General features: G+C 34.7%; 2 protein-coding genes across 2 annotated transcripts; both read left to right on the plus strand.

Moving 5' to 3' along the window:
- Positions 1 to 4,915, plus strand: LOC143627959 (uncharacterized). The gene is made up of 7 exons (XM_077097659.1): positions 1 to 75; positions 2,383 to 2,508; positions 2,584 to 3,165; positions 3,254 to 3,588; positions 3,671 to 3,769; positions 4,279 to 4,416; positions 4,490 to 4,915. Exons 2-7 carry the CDS (start codon positions 2,415 to 2,417, stop codon positions 4,625 to 4,627), a joined length of 1,386 nt encoding a protein of 461 aa, XP_076953774.1. The 5' UTR covers positions 1 to 75; positions 2,383 to 2,414; the 3' UTR covers positions 4,628 to 4,915.
- Positions 4,916 to 9,830: 4,915 nt separating this feature from the next.
- On the plus strand, positions 9,831 to 12,000 carry LOC143627880 (peroxidase 21-like). The gene is made up of 5 exons (XM_077097593.1): positions 9,831 to 9,931; positions 10,041 to 10,189; positions 10,324 to 10,512; positions 10,597 to 10,762; positions 11,486 to 12,000. Exons 1-5 carry the CDS (start codon positions 9,865 to 9,867, stop codon positions 11,890 to 11,892), a joined length of 978 nt encoding a protein of 325 aa, XP_076953708.1. The 5' UTR covers positions 9,831 to 9,864; the 3' UTR covers positions 11,893 to 12,000.
- Positions 12,001 to 19,780: the final 7,780 nt, after the last annotated feature.

A 19,780-nucleotide genomic window follows, 5' to 3' on the forward strand; every position in this document is an offset into this window, starting at 1 on the left:
CACACACACTCACAAAACACATACAAATTGATTCTACATTCATTCAATCTCAATTCATCCACCCTCAATTTACAGGTTTCATTTTCATTTTCAGTTTCAGTTTTCTGATCGATCGATCGAACACTTGTTTTGCAGATGAAATTTTAATAAACTATTTAGTGCTTACTTTCTTCTGTTTTGTTTAATCTCTTAAATTGATCGTGTCTGTTGAAAGTGATATTAGCGATTATCAAATCAACGGTTAACGGATACTTTACGGAACTAAGAGCTCCGTAGATGATGATGATCATGTGTAGATTATTATTATTATTATTGACAAATTGAAACAACACATCAGTTAGAGGTTTAAATATACAGAAAGTAGAATTTGATTAATTTTGCTCAGATATTGTTAAGCTGTGTTTTACTTCTTGTGATGTTAACATGATTTAACGGGTGGGATGCGGTATAAATAACTAAAGTAATTATTACACTATAACTTTTAAACTAGAGTAATTAATTATTATGACACTGTTTTATTTTTGGGAAAATTCCCAAAATGATCCAAATGAGGAGAGAAAAAAAAAATAATCCTGACTATATCAAGATTCCCAAAACAACCCTTAAAATATGTACTGAGAAGACGCATTGCGAAAATAAACGACCATATTTTTTAACCAGTCAAAATGTGACACGTGTAAAGGTACTGACACACCAGGCGAGATTTTTAAAAATCTCGTCTGGTCCGACCATATTTTTAAGTTAATTAACTTTTTAAAAAACCGTTTCTCCAGACGGTTTTTTTATGTTTCTCGTCTGGTACGTTCAAATTATTATTAATCCTAACTTCATCTTCATCTTCTTCTTCATACCTACAAGATCTAATACCCACCTCCACGACCACCGCCACCACCACGGCCACCACCGCCGTAACCACCGCCACCGCCATTGGGACACTCCCTAGCCATGTGACCATCCTCCCCACACTTAAAACAACCACCACCGCCTCCACCACCTCCATAACCACCACCTCCGCCACCGTAACGATCACCACCACCACCATACCCACCTCCACGTCCTCCGCCACGTCCATCTCTATTATAACCACCATCGCCTCCGCCACCATAACGATCACCACCGCCGCCGCCACGGGTACTCCCCTGAACCGGTCTTCACTAGACGATGAAGATGAAGTTGAAAAAAAAAATTGTATGACATTAGATCTTGTAGGTATGAAGAAGAAGATGAAGTTAAGATTAATAATGATTTGAACGAACCAGACGAGAAACATAAAAAAACCGTCTGGAGAGACGGTTTTTTAAAAAGTTAATTAACTTAAAAATATGGTCGGACCAGACGGGATTTTTAAAAATCTCGTATGGTGTGTCAGTACCTTTACACGTGTCACATTTTGACTGGTTAAAAAATATGGTCGTTTATTTTCCCTATGCGTCTTCTCAGTACATATTTTAAGGGTTGTTTTGGGAATCTTGATATAGTTAGGATTATTTTTTTTTTCTCTCCTCATTTGGATCATTTTGGGAATTTTCCCAAAAATAAAACAGTGTCATAATAATTAATTACTCTAGTTTAAAAGTTATAGTGTAATAATTACTTTAGTTATTTGTACACTTTTTACGATAAAAGTCATTTATATTTTATCCAAACTCTAATTATAATATATTGATCATAATAATAATGGTGTTTGTATGTTAATACTGTTCAAATACTTATCTTCGATTTAGTAGAAGTTTTGAAACAAATTCTAGTGTTATCATTCATTCATTCATTTTATTTCGCACGCATTTAGTTTTTTTTTTTTTTTCGAACAGGCAAATTTTATTAACACCAAAATGACCAACCAACCCGCTGAAGAAGCTAACGAGCGGGGCACGAAAACAACAAAAACTAGAATTACGAAGTAAACTTTCTCCACTTGTCCCAATCTAGGTCCAAAATCTTAGATCGGTTTTTTATCCAAAGATGTGCCATTGACTTGATCTCACTGATTATTTTTTCGATCCACGCGTTTAGTTGGTTTTCGATTTCTTCTAATTTATTTATTTATTTATATTTACACCTCTTTCGCAGTTTCGCTGTGCTTCTTTTTAGCATATTATGATGTCTAACAGAAATCTCTGAACTAGTGTAAAAAAAAGAATGCCCAAAGTGAGAAGAAAGTGAGAAATTTGTGATTTTAATTTACAAATTGTAATGAATACACGTATCGTACACATATCACCTATTTATACTAGACAAACTAACAATGTAAGTAACTTGTAACTAATTCTAATATGATGGATGCTATATGCTCACTTATATCTTTGTCTTTCTTATGCATTGACTGTTTCAAGATGTTCATTATCATGTTTCCTAGCATCTTACACTTTGGAAAACTTGTAGACAATAATTGAGAATCAAGCATTGTGATCAAAATGGGGCATCCACACTATTTCGGTCCGTCCTACATGTTAGAAACTGAGAATGATCAAAGCTGGAACTTTGCAGGAACTACTTACGCTCATACAGGTAAACTTTAAAACCGATTACTAATTATGAATTTTGGCTAAAAAAACTAACCTTTTTCTTCTATACATCCAACAGATAATATGTCGATTGATGGTGCACAATACACACACTGTAATCAAACACCAACAGGATATTCTTTATTACCTCACAATCTGCAACTCCCAAATTATCAACAAGATGTTGCGGGTCCATCAAATATCTCTATGCATGCACCATCTGCTTACATAGCTCCTGAAGATTATAGAAACCAAGCATCTTCATCTAATTACAGCGGGAATCCTTTTAATGAAGAAGATTTATTTGACATTAGGGTCGATAATGCAGGAGTTCAACATAAACGTAAAAGCCCTGGTGTTCCAGATGGTCAGAGCTCTTCCGATGTCGCAATGGTCAATGCAACTTGGCAAGAAAGTCAAGCCATAAATTTTCTTCACGCTCCTCGGGATTATCATACACCAAACTCTATTGGCCTCTCGATTGGCGGGGAGATCTCATATAGGAGTGTGAGAAGCCGGTCAACGTTTGACTTGGAAACAAACACTGCAAGAAATCATTTGGCTAATAATGTGCCAGTTGACTTTTATACAAATAGTCAAATCGTGGATGTTTCACCCTCGATCAATTTGAATCCAAGTCATATGTCATCTACTTCTCATGGTAACGTTATTCATGTACTGATGTACGTATTAATATATTCTCATTTTCTTATAATAATATAAACAAAAAGTTTCTACTCAATTTGCAGATAACAGTTATGTTAGTTATGAACTAAACCCGTTTTTCCAAGGAAGCAGTAATCCTAGCTCTTCGATAGTTACCGGGCAACAAAATAACAATCTCGCCCTTAGAAATTTCCCGGGTTCCTCTGTGCAGTCTGTGAGAGCAATCAGAAGTGGATATAGTCAAAGTCAAAGGCATGCCTCAACTTTCAGGGCGTCTTCAACCAACTTGACCGATGGCGGGTTGCAGTTAGCCGCCAATAACCATCCTTCCCACCCGCCTCGGCCTTCATGGCACACTAGTGACAGGAGATACCGATCTTTATCCAGGGTGAATATTCATGATCGACCACCGCGTCAGGTATTTTGACTGATCAAAATGATGACATGGAAGTTGCTGCATCTTTGACTTTGACCGTGTTGACTTTTATCTTGATATGCAGGGTCTTATGATTGTGGATTGGTCAACTTCCCATGGATCTAGAAATTCACTTGATCAGCATCAAGACATGAGACTTGACATAGATGACATGAGCTACGAGGTTTGCGAGACATTTATAGGGCTGTAAATAAATCGAATGTTTGATGGCATGAAATGTTCAGCTGGGAGTTCTTATATTAAATAAACGAACAAATGAACAAAATGAACGTTCGTTTATTTACGTTCACATATGTTCGTTTATTTACTAGTTTGTTTATGCTTATTTAAATATTAATAGGGAATTTAAAAATTAATAGAAAAAATAAAATATATAAATATAATATATTTGTTTGTGTTCGTTTACGTTCGTCAACTATTTGTTTAGATTTTTAATGTTCGAACATGAATGAACACGGACATGTTACTTTTTTTAATGGACGAACATGAACAAAAAAGTTTGTTCAATTAATTATCCATGTTCGTGTTCGGTTAAAGTTACATGAACGAACATGTACCTGTTTGTGTCTGTTCAGTTCGTTTGCAGGCCGGCCTTACATCATTTTATTACTACTATTATTATTATTATTTTATAATTATAATAATTTATTTTTTAATTAATGAAATTGATAGGAACTACTAGCACTTGGGGAAAGAATTGGAAGTGTTGGCACTGGTCTGCCAGATCATCTTATATCAAAATGTATACAAGAATCAATTTATTGTTCTTCAGACCAAATACAAGATGAAGGAACCTGTGTCATCTGCCTGGTGAGATTGCATTATATAAAAATATTATTTGGATATTATGACTAATTAAGACGCGACGTGGTTTTATTTGCAGGAAGAGTATGCAAACATGGATGACGTAGGCGTGCTAAGAGTGTGCAGGCACGATTTTCATGTCGGGTGCATTAGAAAATGGTTGTCGATGAAGAAATTGTGTCCCGTTTGCAAAGCAGAACCAATGAAACAGAAATAATATGTAAGACCTCATAATATGTTTGTAATTTGTAAATATATGTGTAAAATTTGGGGGGTTTGAATACATTTTATGAACATTGTGCATCATGACAATCATGATGCTAACTTATTAGGGATGTGATTGTACATATTTGTTTATGTTAAATGTTTGTGAAAGACTGAAATCAGGAGGTTTGTTGATTGTTATGCATGAGTCATTGGCTTCTTTGATTGGTGCTTGCAAATTGATGTGATATATGTTTTAAACTATGGTGGTAGATTACACCATCACCATTACCATGGCAACCACCACCATGGCAGCCACCATCACCACGACCACCATGGCAGCCACCTCTAAAATTCCATGAAGGATTTAGAGTTTTTAAAGTATTAGAATTTTGAATTTGTAATGAATTTGGTTTATACAACAATCACCCCATCTACCTGAGTACCTGACGTCATCTCTGCCTCTCGAGTCCTCGACCACTCACCCAACAGTCGCTGCTGCCACCTCTGTTGACCTGATCACTCTCACCCGACCACGCTTAGCGCCACCCGTTGCCACTCCACATACTGGTTGTGGTGCAGGCATAGTGGGGAATGTGACGGCTTTGCAGTCAGAGATTTCATTTATTTTGGTTGAATTTCTTCGCATTTTGATAGGAATGTTAAATTTCTTCATATGAAGGAATTACTTCCAAATCTAATAAAAATTAAGAATTAAGTTAAGATTTTTAATCCCGATTAATGAAAATTTCAGTTTAACTAAATTATAGTGAATTACGCAAACCAAATACGCCACTTGATTGACATGATACTTTAAACAAATGCAATAAGTACCATTTAATTCCCATTCAAATCATTATCAAACGTATTTTTCCACTGATGAAATATTAGGTGTGATCCAACTTGGTAGTATCAATTCCATGGAAAAGAATCTCATTGGTGGCCGCAAAGTCTAAATCTTGTTTAGAACATGTAGTGACACTTTACATTATTTACATGAATTAATTTGGCTCAATGTTTGTAGGGTTGCAAATGAGTCGAGGCGCCGGATGTTCAAATCTCACCATTTAAAAAATTAAACCTTATCTAACACGTGAGTAGCATACTAGCGTTAGCTGCTAGGTAAAAGCCCTTTAGTTTCAAAGATTTTAACTTGATGTATGACAGTCAGCGGCCTAACACACCCCTGCGCTGCGCGTACAAGAAATGGCCTGGAGGCTGGATCAACCCGAGCATGTTTTCACTCCTTATGCTACATCATACCATTTATATAACTCCATTCTCTGTGTTTCTATGATTCTATCTACCATAGCTTTTCATTCTTTCTACACAAAACAAGAACAAAGTTACAAATCCATAGAATGGGCCTTCAAAAGCAAACTTAGGCCTCATCCGTGTAAAATAGACAAATAGTCCAAAGTTCCAAAAAAATATATGTGTTTCATATTTGATTTTATCTAGAGTTATAAACTTTTAAAAATTAAATCGAATTAATTATTTATTTTTCTCAATTAAAATAGAAAAGACAAACGATTAATAAGCTACACCGCTAGCACTTTTCGGATTGCAAAACCAAGTCATTTAAAAATTACATTGATAGATCTTGGAGTTGTTGACTTGTTGGACTCGACTGCATAGCTCAACAACCTCAGGCAAATTGTATAAACACGTGTCGGTCCTTAAGACACTTTTTTCGTGTTTAGTAACTTTGAATGTAGCAAAACAACTTTTAAAACAGCTAGCCTCACCCAACAAGAAAACGCTACTTCCAAACAACATATAGACGTACACGTGTTACATGAGCTGATTGTATTGTGACTCATTTTTCTATTTCCTCTTTTCGTGAAACCCGAAACTTGTGTAGAAAAACGTGAACCCCGGGCAACAATTTGCCAGACAAAATGATCCTATGTTTATGGGTCAAGTTTAAGAAAATGATGTTATAGTTTGTCGGCACATGTTTAGGCATTTAACTAAAACTTGAGTCGGGTCCACATACGTAGTAAATAATGGTTAAGAAGTTATGTGTGATAGTACTTATTTTTTGTATAATGTTATTTAAGTGACATCAATTCGACCGTATATATATTATTTTAAAGTGACACCCGTATAAAGATGATAAGTACGTAGTTATGACTATTACATTATATAAATCTCATATTTAGTAATGAAATAAAAGCATAAAGCAAAACTTAAATATTAATTATAAACACAGTACCTAATATTCTAATAATAACGTAAACAAATATAATATAATTGTGCTTTGACTCGAACCATAAATATTTTATAAGGTGTTATCTGGAGTGACGTGGAAACACAACAAACATTGCATGATGGAAAGGATAATGGGAAGTGCATTATATTATATAGTTTATACACGGGTGTGCATGTATATGGGTATATGTATGTATAGATAGATGGATGCATGCATATATATGTTATGGCATATAATTATCTTGGTTGGAAGTACGATGATATCTCATTTAACACATGCAATTGTCATCGACCAAGTGAATTTGGTATGAATCCCACAACTGAAAACAAACATGTATTATTGCCTAACTAGGAACTCCACATTAAATGGCTAGTGTTTGTTCTCGATGCTCCTGATTTAGTAGAATTATGAGAATTATCATCCATTACTTATAACATATGTAACATCTCATTTCGAGGATATTTTTAAACTATATCTAATATGGTTAAAGGTTTTATCTACAGTACTAGTGGTTATACTTTAAGTACGATTAATAGGTGTGTTAGTTGTGTCTTAAAGGCTAATAAGATACTTGTATGCAGTATATTTAGAGGATTTGAGGTGTCAGGTGTTAGGTCATGTTATTTCGTGTAAGAATAAATGTTATATATATATTAATATAGTCATTATTATCATTTATATTATATTAAATCAAAATATTAAATATACTTTCTTATATATTAGTTTGGTAATTGTTGATTGGGCCATATTATCTTTACTAGCTAATAAAGGGTTTCTCCTTGGATGTATATAAAGGGAGAGAATAAATTAACATCGTACCCTAATCACACACACATAACAATTTTATGTGTCTTCTCTCTCTTAAACCAGGTTCCTCTCAAGAACCTTAACACCATCCTTAACTATATTTCCTAAAAGGGAACTCGATCAAGATGACAAATATGTCGACTACATCACATCTTGCCGCGGTTACTATTCTCCATGCTGTAACAAGTTCATATGTTTATTAATTTTATTCATATTTTCTATTATTTACATGAAGAAATGATCAACATTTCGCTCTTAATAATATTAAAAATTGTCATGAGTTACCACAAAATTATTGGTGTATATTGTTCGTGTTACTCTATCCAATTAAGTCGAACATCAAAGTTATCTTAAGAATATTTTAGAATACCTATCTCATCTTGTTCAGTGCTTACCTGTCTAGCTATAAGCTATCTCCATATCGAATAGTAGATTATTAGTCTTTGATTATCATTCAATCATCTCTTATAGAGATACAACTGTAATATACAACAAATATATGGATCATCTAAATATGTTAATTATTCGGTTTTTCTTTAAACTCTTTCACAACTTAGTTATTAGTTTTCGAATCTTACGACAAAAATCAAAGCAACAAATAATTTTTTATATCCAGAAAGTTTAGTGGGTGGCTTTCTTCTTGTCTTTCTAATCATTTCAAGAACCTCCCAAAACAATTACTATATATTGTCTTTTTCAATTTCCGTATAATATCCACTCACTTCAATTATTAATCATTATGTAGTCATTTAAATGAATTAAAATTTAAACATGATTATTTAATGAGAAAAATATTGGCACGCAAGGTTTGTGCACAAATAATTGACCATTTTCCAGTTTTATATAAAAGATGTAATGTTACGGTCTAGTTGAATGTATGTCACGAGACCAAAATAAAGGATAGGTGAAAAATGCACCACAATAATCTTTTGTTTAGGAGAGTCATGGTTGCATGGATGACATTTTTATAACTTAATATACCGTTTAAAATAGTTATATCATAAAAATATATATAGACACCTCATTTGCTATGTTAAAAATTCTATATGATGAACACATTATGCATAGCTCTTCAATAAAAATAATAATAAACTTAAAAATTGGTTTTGTTACTTTAAACAATTATTATTTATTTGTCTTTAATTCTAAATATATACAAAATAAACTATAAAAATGTACATAAAAATGTACATAATATGTACATGTGCATTTAAACAAAATGTATAATAGTTAGTGAATGTAATAGATAGTAGCTAGAAAAATTAAAGTGATTCTCATAATATTATAGATTTTGAAATTAACATTCCTCTACATACACACAAACATATTGCTTTCTTTCGACGATACACAACGTACCTTGTTAGCATATGGGAAATAGTGTAACACCCAACATTTATTTCTTGTAGAATTTTATGCTTATTTTATCAATTTTAAAAATAGGATTACTATTATAATTTATTAGTTTCATATTCTTACTAATTATTTTCACTTTATAACACCATTAATAACAATTATGAAGAATCACTAAAATATGAAATATCCGGAAAGCCAGTAAACAGGGTCAGGGTGTTCGAAGAATGATAGCAAAAGCCCTAACATCCAAAATGATGAAAGTTTAGATATTCTGAAATCAATAACTAAATTATAATTTACTTCATTTATTAAATAAAATATCCAATTACAATAGATAGGTGGATAAGAGGGCAATAAGCTGCGCCGCCAACCCCTGTTGAATATTAAAAAGTCTACAACAAAAAATAACGGAGTTTTGAACCAATGTCTAAAAAGTTCATGACTTCATGCCTTTCGAAAGTTAATTATGCATACCGCATATTAGTCGACCAATCAGTCATGCGGTATGCATATTAGACTATTAGTCAACCAATTATATACTTTTTAAGAAATAAATCGTGATTAGTGTAATCTTTCTTAAAGCCTTTGGCCAGACTAGGCAATCATACAACTTATTCCTTCCACATAAACAAAACAAATTTCAACTTAATATAACCTAATAACACTAATGTATGTTATTTTAACAATATTTCCCTTTTAAAAATATATAGTTTGGCGGTAGTGGATGAAGGAACACAAAGTCAAAAAAATAGGCCAAGTGGAGATCCTTTGCATGCTTGTTATTTCATTTGCACTCGCAGAGACTCCTCTATATAAAGAAGGTTAGATAGCTGTAACACTTGCTCAAAGGTACAAACTTATAAAGCATAGAGATCATGACAACCCAGAAGTCACTTTGCAATCTAAGCTTCCTCTTCCTCTTATTCTTCCATTTTCATTTTGGTATTTAATTCTACACACATTTTTAATTCTAGTTTTACTTGTATATCAACTTAATACTTAAACCTTACATAAGTTATATATTTATACGTGTTATATATTGTTTTTGAAGGTACGTCTGAATTACGATTAAATTACTATTCACAAACTTGTCCAAATGTCGAAGAAATCGTCAAAGAACAAGTTATAGCTTTGTATAATAAGCATGGAAACACTGCTGTTTCTTGGATAAGAACTCTCTTCCATGATTGCATGGTTAAGGTACTCTTACTTATGTTTCTTGCATGATAAACATTCAAGCTAATTTTTAAGATGAAACAATGAACCACATATGATGCAATGTTACAATTCATCATTGCATAATTGGTCTTAATAAAAGTCTTTTTTTAATATAGTCATGTGATGCATCATTATTACTGGAGAGCATAAATGGGATTCAGTCAGAAAAGATATCAACAAGAAACATGGGAATGAGAAACTTCAAGTACATAAAAACAATCAAAGATGCTGTTGAGAGTTCATGCCCCATGACTGTTTCATGTGCGGACATTGTTGCTCTTTCGGCTAGAGATGGTGCGGTTTTGGTATGTAATAACTAAATATGCACTTTTTTATTATTTATATGAGATCAAGTTGGATGTCATTGTTTATTCGTGTGTTATGTATAGTTGGGAGGACCGCGTATTGAGATGAAAACCGGACGAAAAGATAGCAAGGAAAGCCATCTTGCAGAGATCGACGCGTCACTCCCGAATCATAATGATTCCATGATGTATGTCCTTGCTAGGTTTCAATCCGTGGGAATTGATGCTGAAGGCACAGTGGCTCTATTAGGTAACATTCATATACTTTTATGTCTATTTTTAATCTAACAACACGTTTAATGAAAAATCATTTCTATAATAATATAATACTAACACTAATACAAAAGTGACCTTATGAAAGAAATTATAGATTTTACACTGTCCATCACTAATCAGTTGAAAAAAAAAAAAGATTTTACGTCCCTAGGTTTCATATGAGAATGTTTTGTCAGGTCTTTTAGTTGTTGGTTGAAATAATTCGGTGGACGAGTCGTTAGTAATATTTGTAAGGTGAAACTTTTGACACTAATCCATTTGTGATTTTACTATGGTACGTGATCCAACAATTCTCATTGTCAATTAATACCACGTGCGTTTTACAATGGATTACTGAAATCTCTTACCTTCACTAGAGAATTGTCAACGAATATATCCGTTGTTAAAACTCCTTACAACAAATCTATTCAAATGCTAAACTTTTGAACTAATTTAGAGGATCACAATAATGGGAGAAAACATAAATGCGGTGGAAAAAAAAATCATATAAAGAGCCACTCCCCAAGTTTTAGGTGGCAAAACCTAAAAGAAAACATAAAATGTGGTAGAAAAAATCATATAAAGAGAGTCACCCCACAAGATTTAGGTGGCAAAACCTAAAATGCAAGTTAAAAATCATAAAATAGGAAAGTCATTTAATATATATGCTATAAAACATTTGATAATTAACCCAATTTTTATTTTTATTTTGTTGCAGGGGCTCATTCAGTAGGCAGGGTCCATTGTCTCAACATTGTTGATCGACTCTATCCAACACTTGACCCAACTTTGGACCCGACTTATGCCGAGTATCTCAAGGGTCGTTGTCCACATCCTGATCCAGACCCGAATGCTGTTGAATACGCGAGGAACGACCTAGAAACACCAATGATCTTAGACAACATGTATTACAAGAACATTATAAACAACAAGGGATTACTTGTGGTTGATCAACAGCTTATAACAAACCCAATTACATCTCCATTTGTTGAGAAAATGGCAGCCGACAACGATTACTTTCACGAACAGTTTGCTAAGGCTCTTCTCATTATGTCGGAGAACAACCCGATAAGCGAGGAGGAGGGTGAGGTTCGAACAGATTGTCGGTTTGTAAACAGTGAATAAAATGACGCAAAATGTGTAAATTATGAGGTTTTATGGTGTTGTTATCTTTATGTGTGACATATCTAAGGTTATGTCACTTTCCTAAATAAATAAAGTTTGTGACATTGTGAATTATTTTCTCGTTTAACAACTTACTTAAAATATGCGTCACTAAGATAATGTGTGTTTAATTCTTCACCAAAACGAATCTTACTTTTTTTTTTTTGACAGAATTACAAATTTTGTCCTTTAAAAAAAGCCAAATTACGGTTCGTGTCATTTTCTAAGTTTCCTTGCAGGCGGTGTACTTTAAACTTTTTTTTTCTACACGTTATGTCATTTACGCTAACTGGGTTAGAATAACTCAGTTAAATGCCCTCACGTGAGGCGCATGTGAAGGCATTTTTGTCTTTTCGTCTCTACCTGCAACTTCTTCTTCTTCTTCCTCTTCTTCTTCTTCATTTTTGTAGATCTCAATCAACTCCGTTTGACCTCCAGCAGCCACCATTCACTCTCCAGATCTCAATCAACTTCTTCTGACATTTTGATTCTTTTATTATCTTTATTATTATCACTATGGCCTCCATCTCTCTCTCTCTCTCTGTTGATATCCCGTCTACCATCAAAACAACACAAAAAGTGCAGGTTAGTATCTTACGGCGGCGGAGAGAGGCGTCAAGACGCCACCGGACCACCACTACCGAGGGTTTCCAAACATAACCCGGCAACTGTAGGTCAACCACGTGTTCTGCACGCCTCCCAACACCACCGCAGCACCACGAACCTTGCAAAACACCGCCACCAGCCCCCCCCCCCCCCCCCCCGCCATCAGCACACCCCTAGGGTTTTCCAGATCGACACCATTCCAATAGCCTCTACACAACCAACCTTGCACCACAACAAAACCCTAAATCAGGTTGTGTAAAGCCGATGGTGGGAGATGCGGCGGTCGTGGTTTAAGATTGATGGTATGCCGGTGATGGTAGACGGGATATCAACAGAGAGAGAGAGAGAGATGGAGGCCATAGTGATAATAATAAAGATAATAAAAGAATCAAAATGTGAGAAGAAGTTGATTGAGATCTGGAGAGTGAATGGTGGCTGCTGGAGGTCAAACGGAGTTGATTGAGATCTACAAAAATGAAGAAGAAGAAGAAGAAGTTGCAGGTAGAGACGAAAAGACAAAAATGCCCTCACATGCGCCTCACGTGAGGGCATTTAACTGAGTTTTTCTAACCTAGTTAGTGTAAAGGACATAACGTGTAGAAAAAAAAAGTTTAAAGCACACCGCCTGCAAGGAAACTTAGAAAAGGACACGAACCGTAATTTGGCTTTTTTTAAAAGACAAAATTTGTAATTCTGTCTTTTTTTTCAAATATTTTGATGCATCATTCAAAGAAGATAGACCATGTTGCTCAATTATTAATATTTATTAAATTACTACAATTTGCAAAAAAGAAAAATTATTAGGTTTGAGATCCGTGTGTATTGTTTGGCTTTTTCTCATGTTGATTATTATTCGATCCAATTTTTTAAGAGTTTGGTCATTAATATTTTTTTGAATATTGTTTTATCCATATATAATGAGTTTAAATGTTGTTTATGATCAAGATGTTGCAATTTCATTTCAGACTCTTTTTAGCGGGGACAGGGCACCACGTGATGGGTGATTCATCACGCGTGGTGGGTTTTTCCACACCGTCGCCGCTATCTTGTCACGCGAATTGGAGGAGCTTTGCGTGATGCCCATCACGCATGTGATGGGTTGAATTCCAAGAAAATTAGCTGTTGGAAAATAGAAATGTAGCCGTTGGAAAATAAAAAAAAAACATAATTTACCTATATAAATATATCTTCAAAACATACACAAATCCAACTCAAATCCAACTCAAAATCTTCTATTACACATACCATTTTTAACATATCAAATGGAGGGTTCTAAGAAACGTGGGTCGGGTTCAAAGAAAACCCAAACCCGACCAAAGGTTCGACAAAATCTAGGCAAACCGACGAGATTTCGCTTACAACACAAACCAATCTTCCCAACAACAACCTTATTATCCCCAACCTTTTCAACCGTCCCAAAACCAACAACAACCTTCCCAACAACAACGTTATTATCAACCGTCCCAAAACCAACCTTTTATTCCCCCCTTTTCTACCCAAAATTACCCAAATAATGTTTTTCAAATTTTTGGATCTCAACCGTCTCAACCGTCTCAAATGTTTGGATCTCAATCGTCTCAACTGTCTCAAATGTCCGTCGATCCCCTAGACAATAACGATGTTATACATCAATTTGCAAGTGTTTTTCATCACGATGTGTAAACTTTGGATGAAGATGAATCCGCGGATGAGGAGCCACATCAAAGAGCTGCTCGGCGTTGGTTGGCCCATGAGGAGGTCTCTTTGACCAAGGCTTATTTACATTGCTCAGAATCAAAAAAACACTCAAACCAACAAATAAAAGAAGCGTTTTGGAAACGTATTAAAGAACATTTCTCGAAACTTCCCGGCGCAACCGAACGAAACAAGGATCAAATGATTGGTAAGTGGGGAGATTTGAATAAAAAAATGTCAGAATTTAATGTTTGTTACGTCAAAGAGGTAACTATTTTAGTTTATTTATTTTATAATCTATTACTTTATTTTTATAATTTGATATATATATTTTTTCTAAATGTTTTGTAGTCCCGAACTCCACAAAGCGGAGTGAGCGAGGCGACTATCATAAAGGACGATTTGGCCGAATATGTCCGAGCTTACAAATGTAGGGATTTTCCCCACTTGGAAGCGTGGGAGATTGCGAGACATCACGCGAAGTGGGAACCGATTTCGTTGGTCGATTTGAACGGACCAACGGCTCCAAGGAAGAAAGGATCTTCTTCAAAAAGATCAAAAACTTCCGAGTTCGGTGACTACACCACGTCTACCGGCGGCTTGTCATGCAACATGCCAAGCATGAACTTGAACGAGGAACCCGAAAACAATCCCGACGAAGACATACCCGCACTCACACTGCCGAATCACAAGAAAAGTGGGAAACCGTCAAGACTTGGAAAGGAAGCGGTGGCCGAAAACTTCATCGAATACAAGTCGGCTAAGATGGCGGAAATGGCCGAGACGAAGGAGCGAAGGAAAGAGACTCATATTTTAAAAATGAAACGTGAGGAAACGTATATCAACCATTTGAATGACAAACAAAAAAACGCCGATCTAACTTTCATCCTACAACCGCACGAACATCTTGAGGAACCCTTTAAATCGCTCCTGCTTCAACGCAAACGCGAGATATGCGACAAGTGGGGTTGGGAAGGGCCGTAGGTTTTTTTTTTGTTTTTGTCGGTTTTTTTTTTTAATTTAGTTGTCTTTATTTAATGTAATCTTGTTTTATTTTTTAGTTAATGTAATATTGTTTTCTTTTTATTTATTTTAGTATTTATTAAAAAAAACAATCACACACCATCACACCACACCACCACCCATAGTAAAAAACCATCACATGTGATGGATTTGGGGTTGGTGATGTGACACAATTTGATTGGGTGGGGTGTGTGATGAGTGATACCATCACATCCACCCCCCCTAACCTTGTCATAAGTATCTTCTGTAGGTAACATGCCCGTAATTCGTTGACTAAAATGTGTGGAAAACCGTTAGTAAAAGCTTTACAGACTTAATTATCGTATGCATGCAGCTTTTACCAAAGGATAAACAGAGACTGCTAATTGATAATTTTAGTGAATGGTTTAGACTGTGACCATTTTTCACGACCCGTTGCAAAGTGCCATAAAAGAACAAAAAACCATTTTAATTAAAAAATTAGAATTTTTTTTTTGTTCACAACTGGTTATAACTTAGATTGTTTCAGCAACCTAAGTTTGCAAAACAAACTTTTACACATAAATTGGTTTTTTCATGGAAATTACAAATTTTAACTTTTTTTTTAAATGTAATAACACGATTTTATTTATAAAAAAATATTGAACATTTTGATATAAATTTATAAATAATGAAGGGTTTTTATTTAAAAGAGATTTTTACATATTTCCCCCTTACTAAACAATATAAATTACATATTTCCCATTTTCAAATCAAATTACCTGTTTACCCCTTATTTAAAATAAACATAAATTAAATCAATTAAAAATAAAAATAGTTATGTTAATAGTAGAGGTAGCAATGTGAGTGGGTTGGGTTGGATTTGGGTGATGGGTCATGATGGGTATGGGTTAAAATGGGTATGGGGCCAAGATAGATTTTTAAAATAGAGGGTTATGATGGATATGAGTCAAGATGGGTAAAGCTAAGACTATCCCCATCAACAATCTCACAATCTCAATCTCACATTATAAAATTAATTTCTCTCTCTTCAATCTACAAAATTTAACCCACTCCAATCTTTTACTCACATTAACAACCCAATCTCATCTTTTTTTTAATTAAATAAATTTAATTTATAATTAGTTTTGATTAAAATACGAAAGTTCTTATAATATTTATAGGGTTAAAATACGAATTTAGATACTTATTTTATTTTTGTGAACAGATAATGTTTGATTTTTTAGATTATAAATCTTATCCAAAAACTCTGACTAACCAATTGAAAACTAGTGGTTCAAATAAGATAGTTCAATAATGGTTAAAACTAAAATTTTATATAAAAAATACGATTTTTTAAACAAGCTCCATTTTTAACGAAATTTATACCGGAATGCTCGCAAAAAAAAACTAAGACTGTGTTTTTAGATTTTTTTAAAAGTTAAATATAATAAGTTATAAAACAAAAATCAAAATATATATATAATTAATTGTTAAGAATAAAAAAGAAAAAGTAAAATAAATTCACATATCCACACATATGTTGACAAGTGTCCACTACTTTTTTGGTTATGAGATTGCAAACCCAATTGCCCAGCCGATCAGATCGTTTGCCTTTTGCTATTTTTTCATCTTTTTTTAATTTTTTTAATAATGAGATTGCAATCTCAATTGCCAATGAGGATAGTCTAACCAATCTTGACTCAAGTTAAGGTTGGCATACAAAGGGTTTTAAAACCCCTCAAAAAAAACTATTAAAAAAATAATAACTCAAAGACAGAATTACAAATTTTGTCATTTAAAAAAAGCCAAATTACGGTTCGTGTCCTTTGTTAAGTTTCCTTGCAGGCGGTGTACTTTAAACATTTTTTTCCTACACGTTATGTCCTTTACGCTAACTGGGTTAGAAAAACTCAGTTAAGTATGACATGTGCCAGACATGTGATGGGCATAATTGTAATTTTAGTGTATATAATCCCCTCCTTTCTCTCTTCTTTCTCTCTAAGCCACCACCATCACCATAAACTCCGGCCACCATAAACTCCGGCCACCATAAATTCCGGCCACCGCAAACGATCCCTATCACCCGAACCCGACCCATCCTTTTCCAAAACCCGTATCCCTATCACCCGAACCCGAGTTGACACCATTTTCTCCAACTGCTCTTCAACAGGTTCATTGTTTGATTCCAAATTCTCCCCTAACGTGGCTTCATTTCCATCACCAACTTGTAAACATTCAGTCACATTGTTCAAAGTATCCTCCAACGTCTCCACTGGAAACGCTTTCTTTCTTCCCCGGGTCGTTCTCGCTGGTACAACAACATTTGCAGGTTTCGTATGATCTAAATCAGGAAGCTTCTTCACCACCGGCTCAACTTTCCCCAAATCACCACCACCAAACCCCAACCCTAAATCGGTATTTTCATCCTCACCAACAGCAGAAGCAGCAGCAGTTGACGATTGGTCTTCAATCATCACAACAATTGACGTTAACTCACCGATCTTAATCCGGTCGCCGTTGCTGATGACGGAAGGAACGTGAGGGTCAAGCTTTTGGGTTTTACGAAGGTGCCGTTGGAGGAATTGAGATCATAGACGACCACAGCTCCGGCCACCACCACTCCGGCCACCACCACAGCTCCGCCACCACCGCTCCATCTCCGTCACTGCTTATTCGCCACCACCACAGCTCCGCCACCACCGCTCCAGCTCCGACCACTCCTATGATCAGTGAATCGGAGGTTGAAGAAGAATCAGCAGAGGTTGCTCAGGTGGCCGGAATTTCTGATGGTCACCTGAACCATCACCTCCGATTTCCCCAATTTTAAGCAAGCAACAAACCCTTTACAAAAACCCTAATTATCTTCACACAATCAATCAATCCTTTAGTGAATCGGAGATGGGTTTGATTCTTCACCGCCGCCACCAACCACTCACACAATCAATCAATCCTTTGGGGGGTTTGAAGCCATGGCTGAGATGGGTTTGGTTGGAAAACGTTAACTGGAGATGGGTTTGGTCGGAAACTGTGAATCGAAGATGGGTTTGATTGGAATTGAATTGAAAGGATTGATTGATTGTGTGAAAAGGTTGGAGAGAGAGAGAGTTTATTTTATAAATATTAATTATTAAATATATATTAAATATATTTTAACCACTTCGTTGAAAAGACCAAAATACCCTCACATGCGCCTCACGTCAGGGTATTTAACTGAGTTTTTATAACCCAGTTAGCGTAAAGGACAAAACTTGTAGGGAAAAAAAGTTTAAAGTACACCGCCTGCAAGGAAACTTAGAAAAGGACACGAACCGTAATTCGTCTTATTTTAAAGGACAAAATTTGTAATTCTGTCTAACTCAAAATATAAATAAAAAACGCAAAATGTAAAATAACTAAAATGTTTCCCCCGTCATCCTCGTTCATTAAAAAAAACCGTTTTGTATTGGTTCAAGTTTGAGTTTTTCGGGGTTTTTTTTTCGGTTCGGTTTTTTTTTTTCATTTCGGTCGGTTTCGATATTTGCTCGGTTTCAATAATTTTGGTTTCGATTTCACATTTTTTTCGCTTTCAGTGTTGTTTTGTTTTAGTCATTTTTTCCGGTTTCATTTCGTTTTTTTGTTTCGTTTCGATTCATTTTGTTTTATTTTGGTCGGTTACGTTTAAGTTTTTTTGTTTCGTTTTGGTAAGCTTTTTGATTGCATTTCGCTTTTCTTTGTTTCGTTTTGGTCAGTTTTTCGGTGTCATATTGGTTTTTTTGTATCGTTTTGGTCGTTTTTCTACTTCGGTTGAGTTTCGTTTCAGCTTTTTTGTTTCGTTTTGGTCGGTTCGATGTTTTGGATTCGTTTTGATCCGGTTTTTAAATTGCATTTAGTTTTTTTATGTTTCCTTTTGGTTAGATTTTCAGTTTCAGTTAAGTATTTTTGTTTCATTTATGTCGTTTTTCTTTTTCAGTTCAGTTTCGTTTCGGTCGTTTTTCTATTTCAGTTCAGTTTCGTTTCGGTCGTTTTTCTATTTCAGTTCAGTTTTGTTTCGGTTTTTTTGTTTCGTTTTGGTCGGTTCAGTGTTTGTGTTTTGTTTTGGTCAGCTTTTCAGTTGCATTTAACTTTTTTTTTGTTTTGGTCGTTTTTCTATTTCGCTTTAGTTTCGTTTTGGTTTTTTTTTTTGTTTCGTTTTGGTCGTTTTTCTATTTCAGTTCAGTTTTTTTGTTTCGTTTTGGTTGGTTTGGTGTTTTTGTTTTGTTTTGGTCAACTTTTCATTTGCATTTTGTTTTTTTTTTTCGTTTTGGTCAACTTTTCGGTTTCATATCGGTTTGTTTGTTTCGTTTTGTTCATTTTTCTATTTCGATCCAGTTTTGTTTCGGTTCGGTCGATTCGGTGTTTTTGTTTAGTTTTGGTTAGCTTTTCGGTTGCATTTCGCTTTTTTGTTTCGTTTTGGTCAGTTTTTCGATTTCATTCCGGTTTTTTGTGTTTCGTTTTGGTCGTTTTTCTATTTCGGTTAAGTTTGCTTTTTGTTTCGTTTTAGTCGATTCGGGGTTTTTGTTTTGTTTTGATCGTTTTTTGGGTTTCGGATGAGTTTTGTTTCCCACGT

Source organism: Bidens hawaiensis, unplaced genomic scaffold, assembly GCF_021521415.1.
Source record: "Bidens hawaiensis isolate Kalapana, Puna unplaced genomic scaffold, B.hawaiensis_p1.1 tig00004748_1, whole genome shotgun sequence".
Lineage (NCBI taxonomy): Eukaryota > Viridiplantae > Streptophyta > Magnoliopsida > Asterales > Asteraceae > Bidens > Bidens hawaiensis.

Excerpts from the sequence above, each read along its gene's own strand:
- LOC143627959 (XM_077097659.1), top strand. The coding sequence starts at position 2,415 with ATGGGGCATCCACACTATTTCGGTCCGTCCTACATGTTAGAAACTGAG. Across the intron at positions 3,166-3,253 it reads TATGTCATCTACTTCTCATG|ATAACAGTTATGTTAGTTAT; the intron begins GTAACGTTATTC and ends CTCAATTTGCAG. Across the intron at positions 3,589-3,670 it reads ATGATCGACCACCGCGTCAG|GGTCTTATGATTGTGGATTG; the intron begins GTATTTTGACTG and ends CTTGATATGCAG.
- LOC143627880 (XM_077097593.1), top strand. The coding sequence starts at position 9,865 with ATGACAACCCAGAAGTCACTTTGCAATCTAAGCTTCCTCTTCCTCTTA. Across the intron at positions 9,932-10,040 it reads ATTCTTCCATTTTCATTTTG|GTACGTCTGAATTACGATTA; the intron begins GTATTTAATTCT and ends TTGTTTTTGAAG. Across the intron at positions 10,513-10,596 it reads CTAGAGATGGTGCGGTTTTG|TTGGGAGGACCGCGTATTGA; the intron begins GTATGTAATAAC and ends TGTTATGTATAG.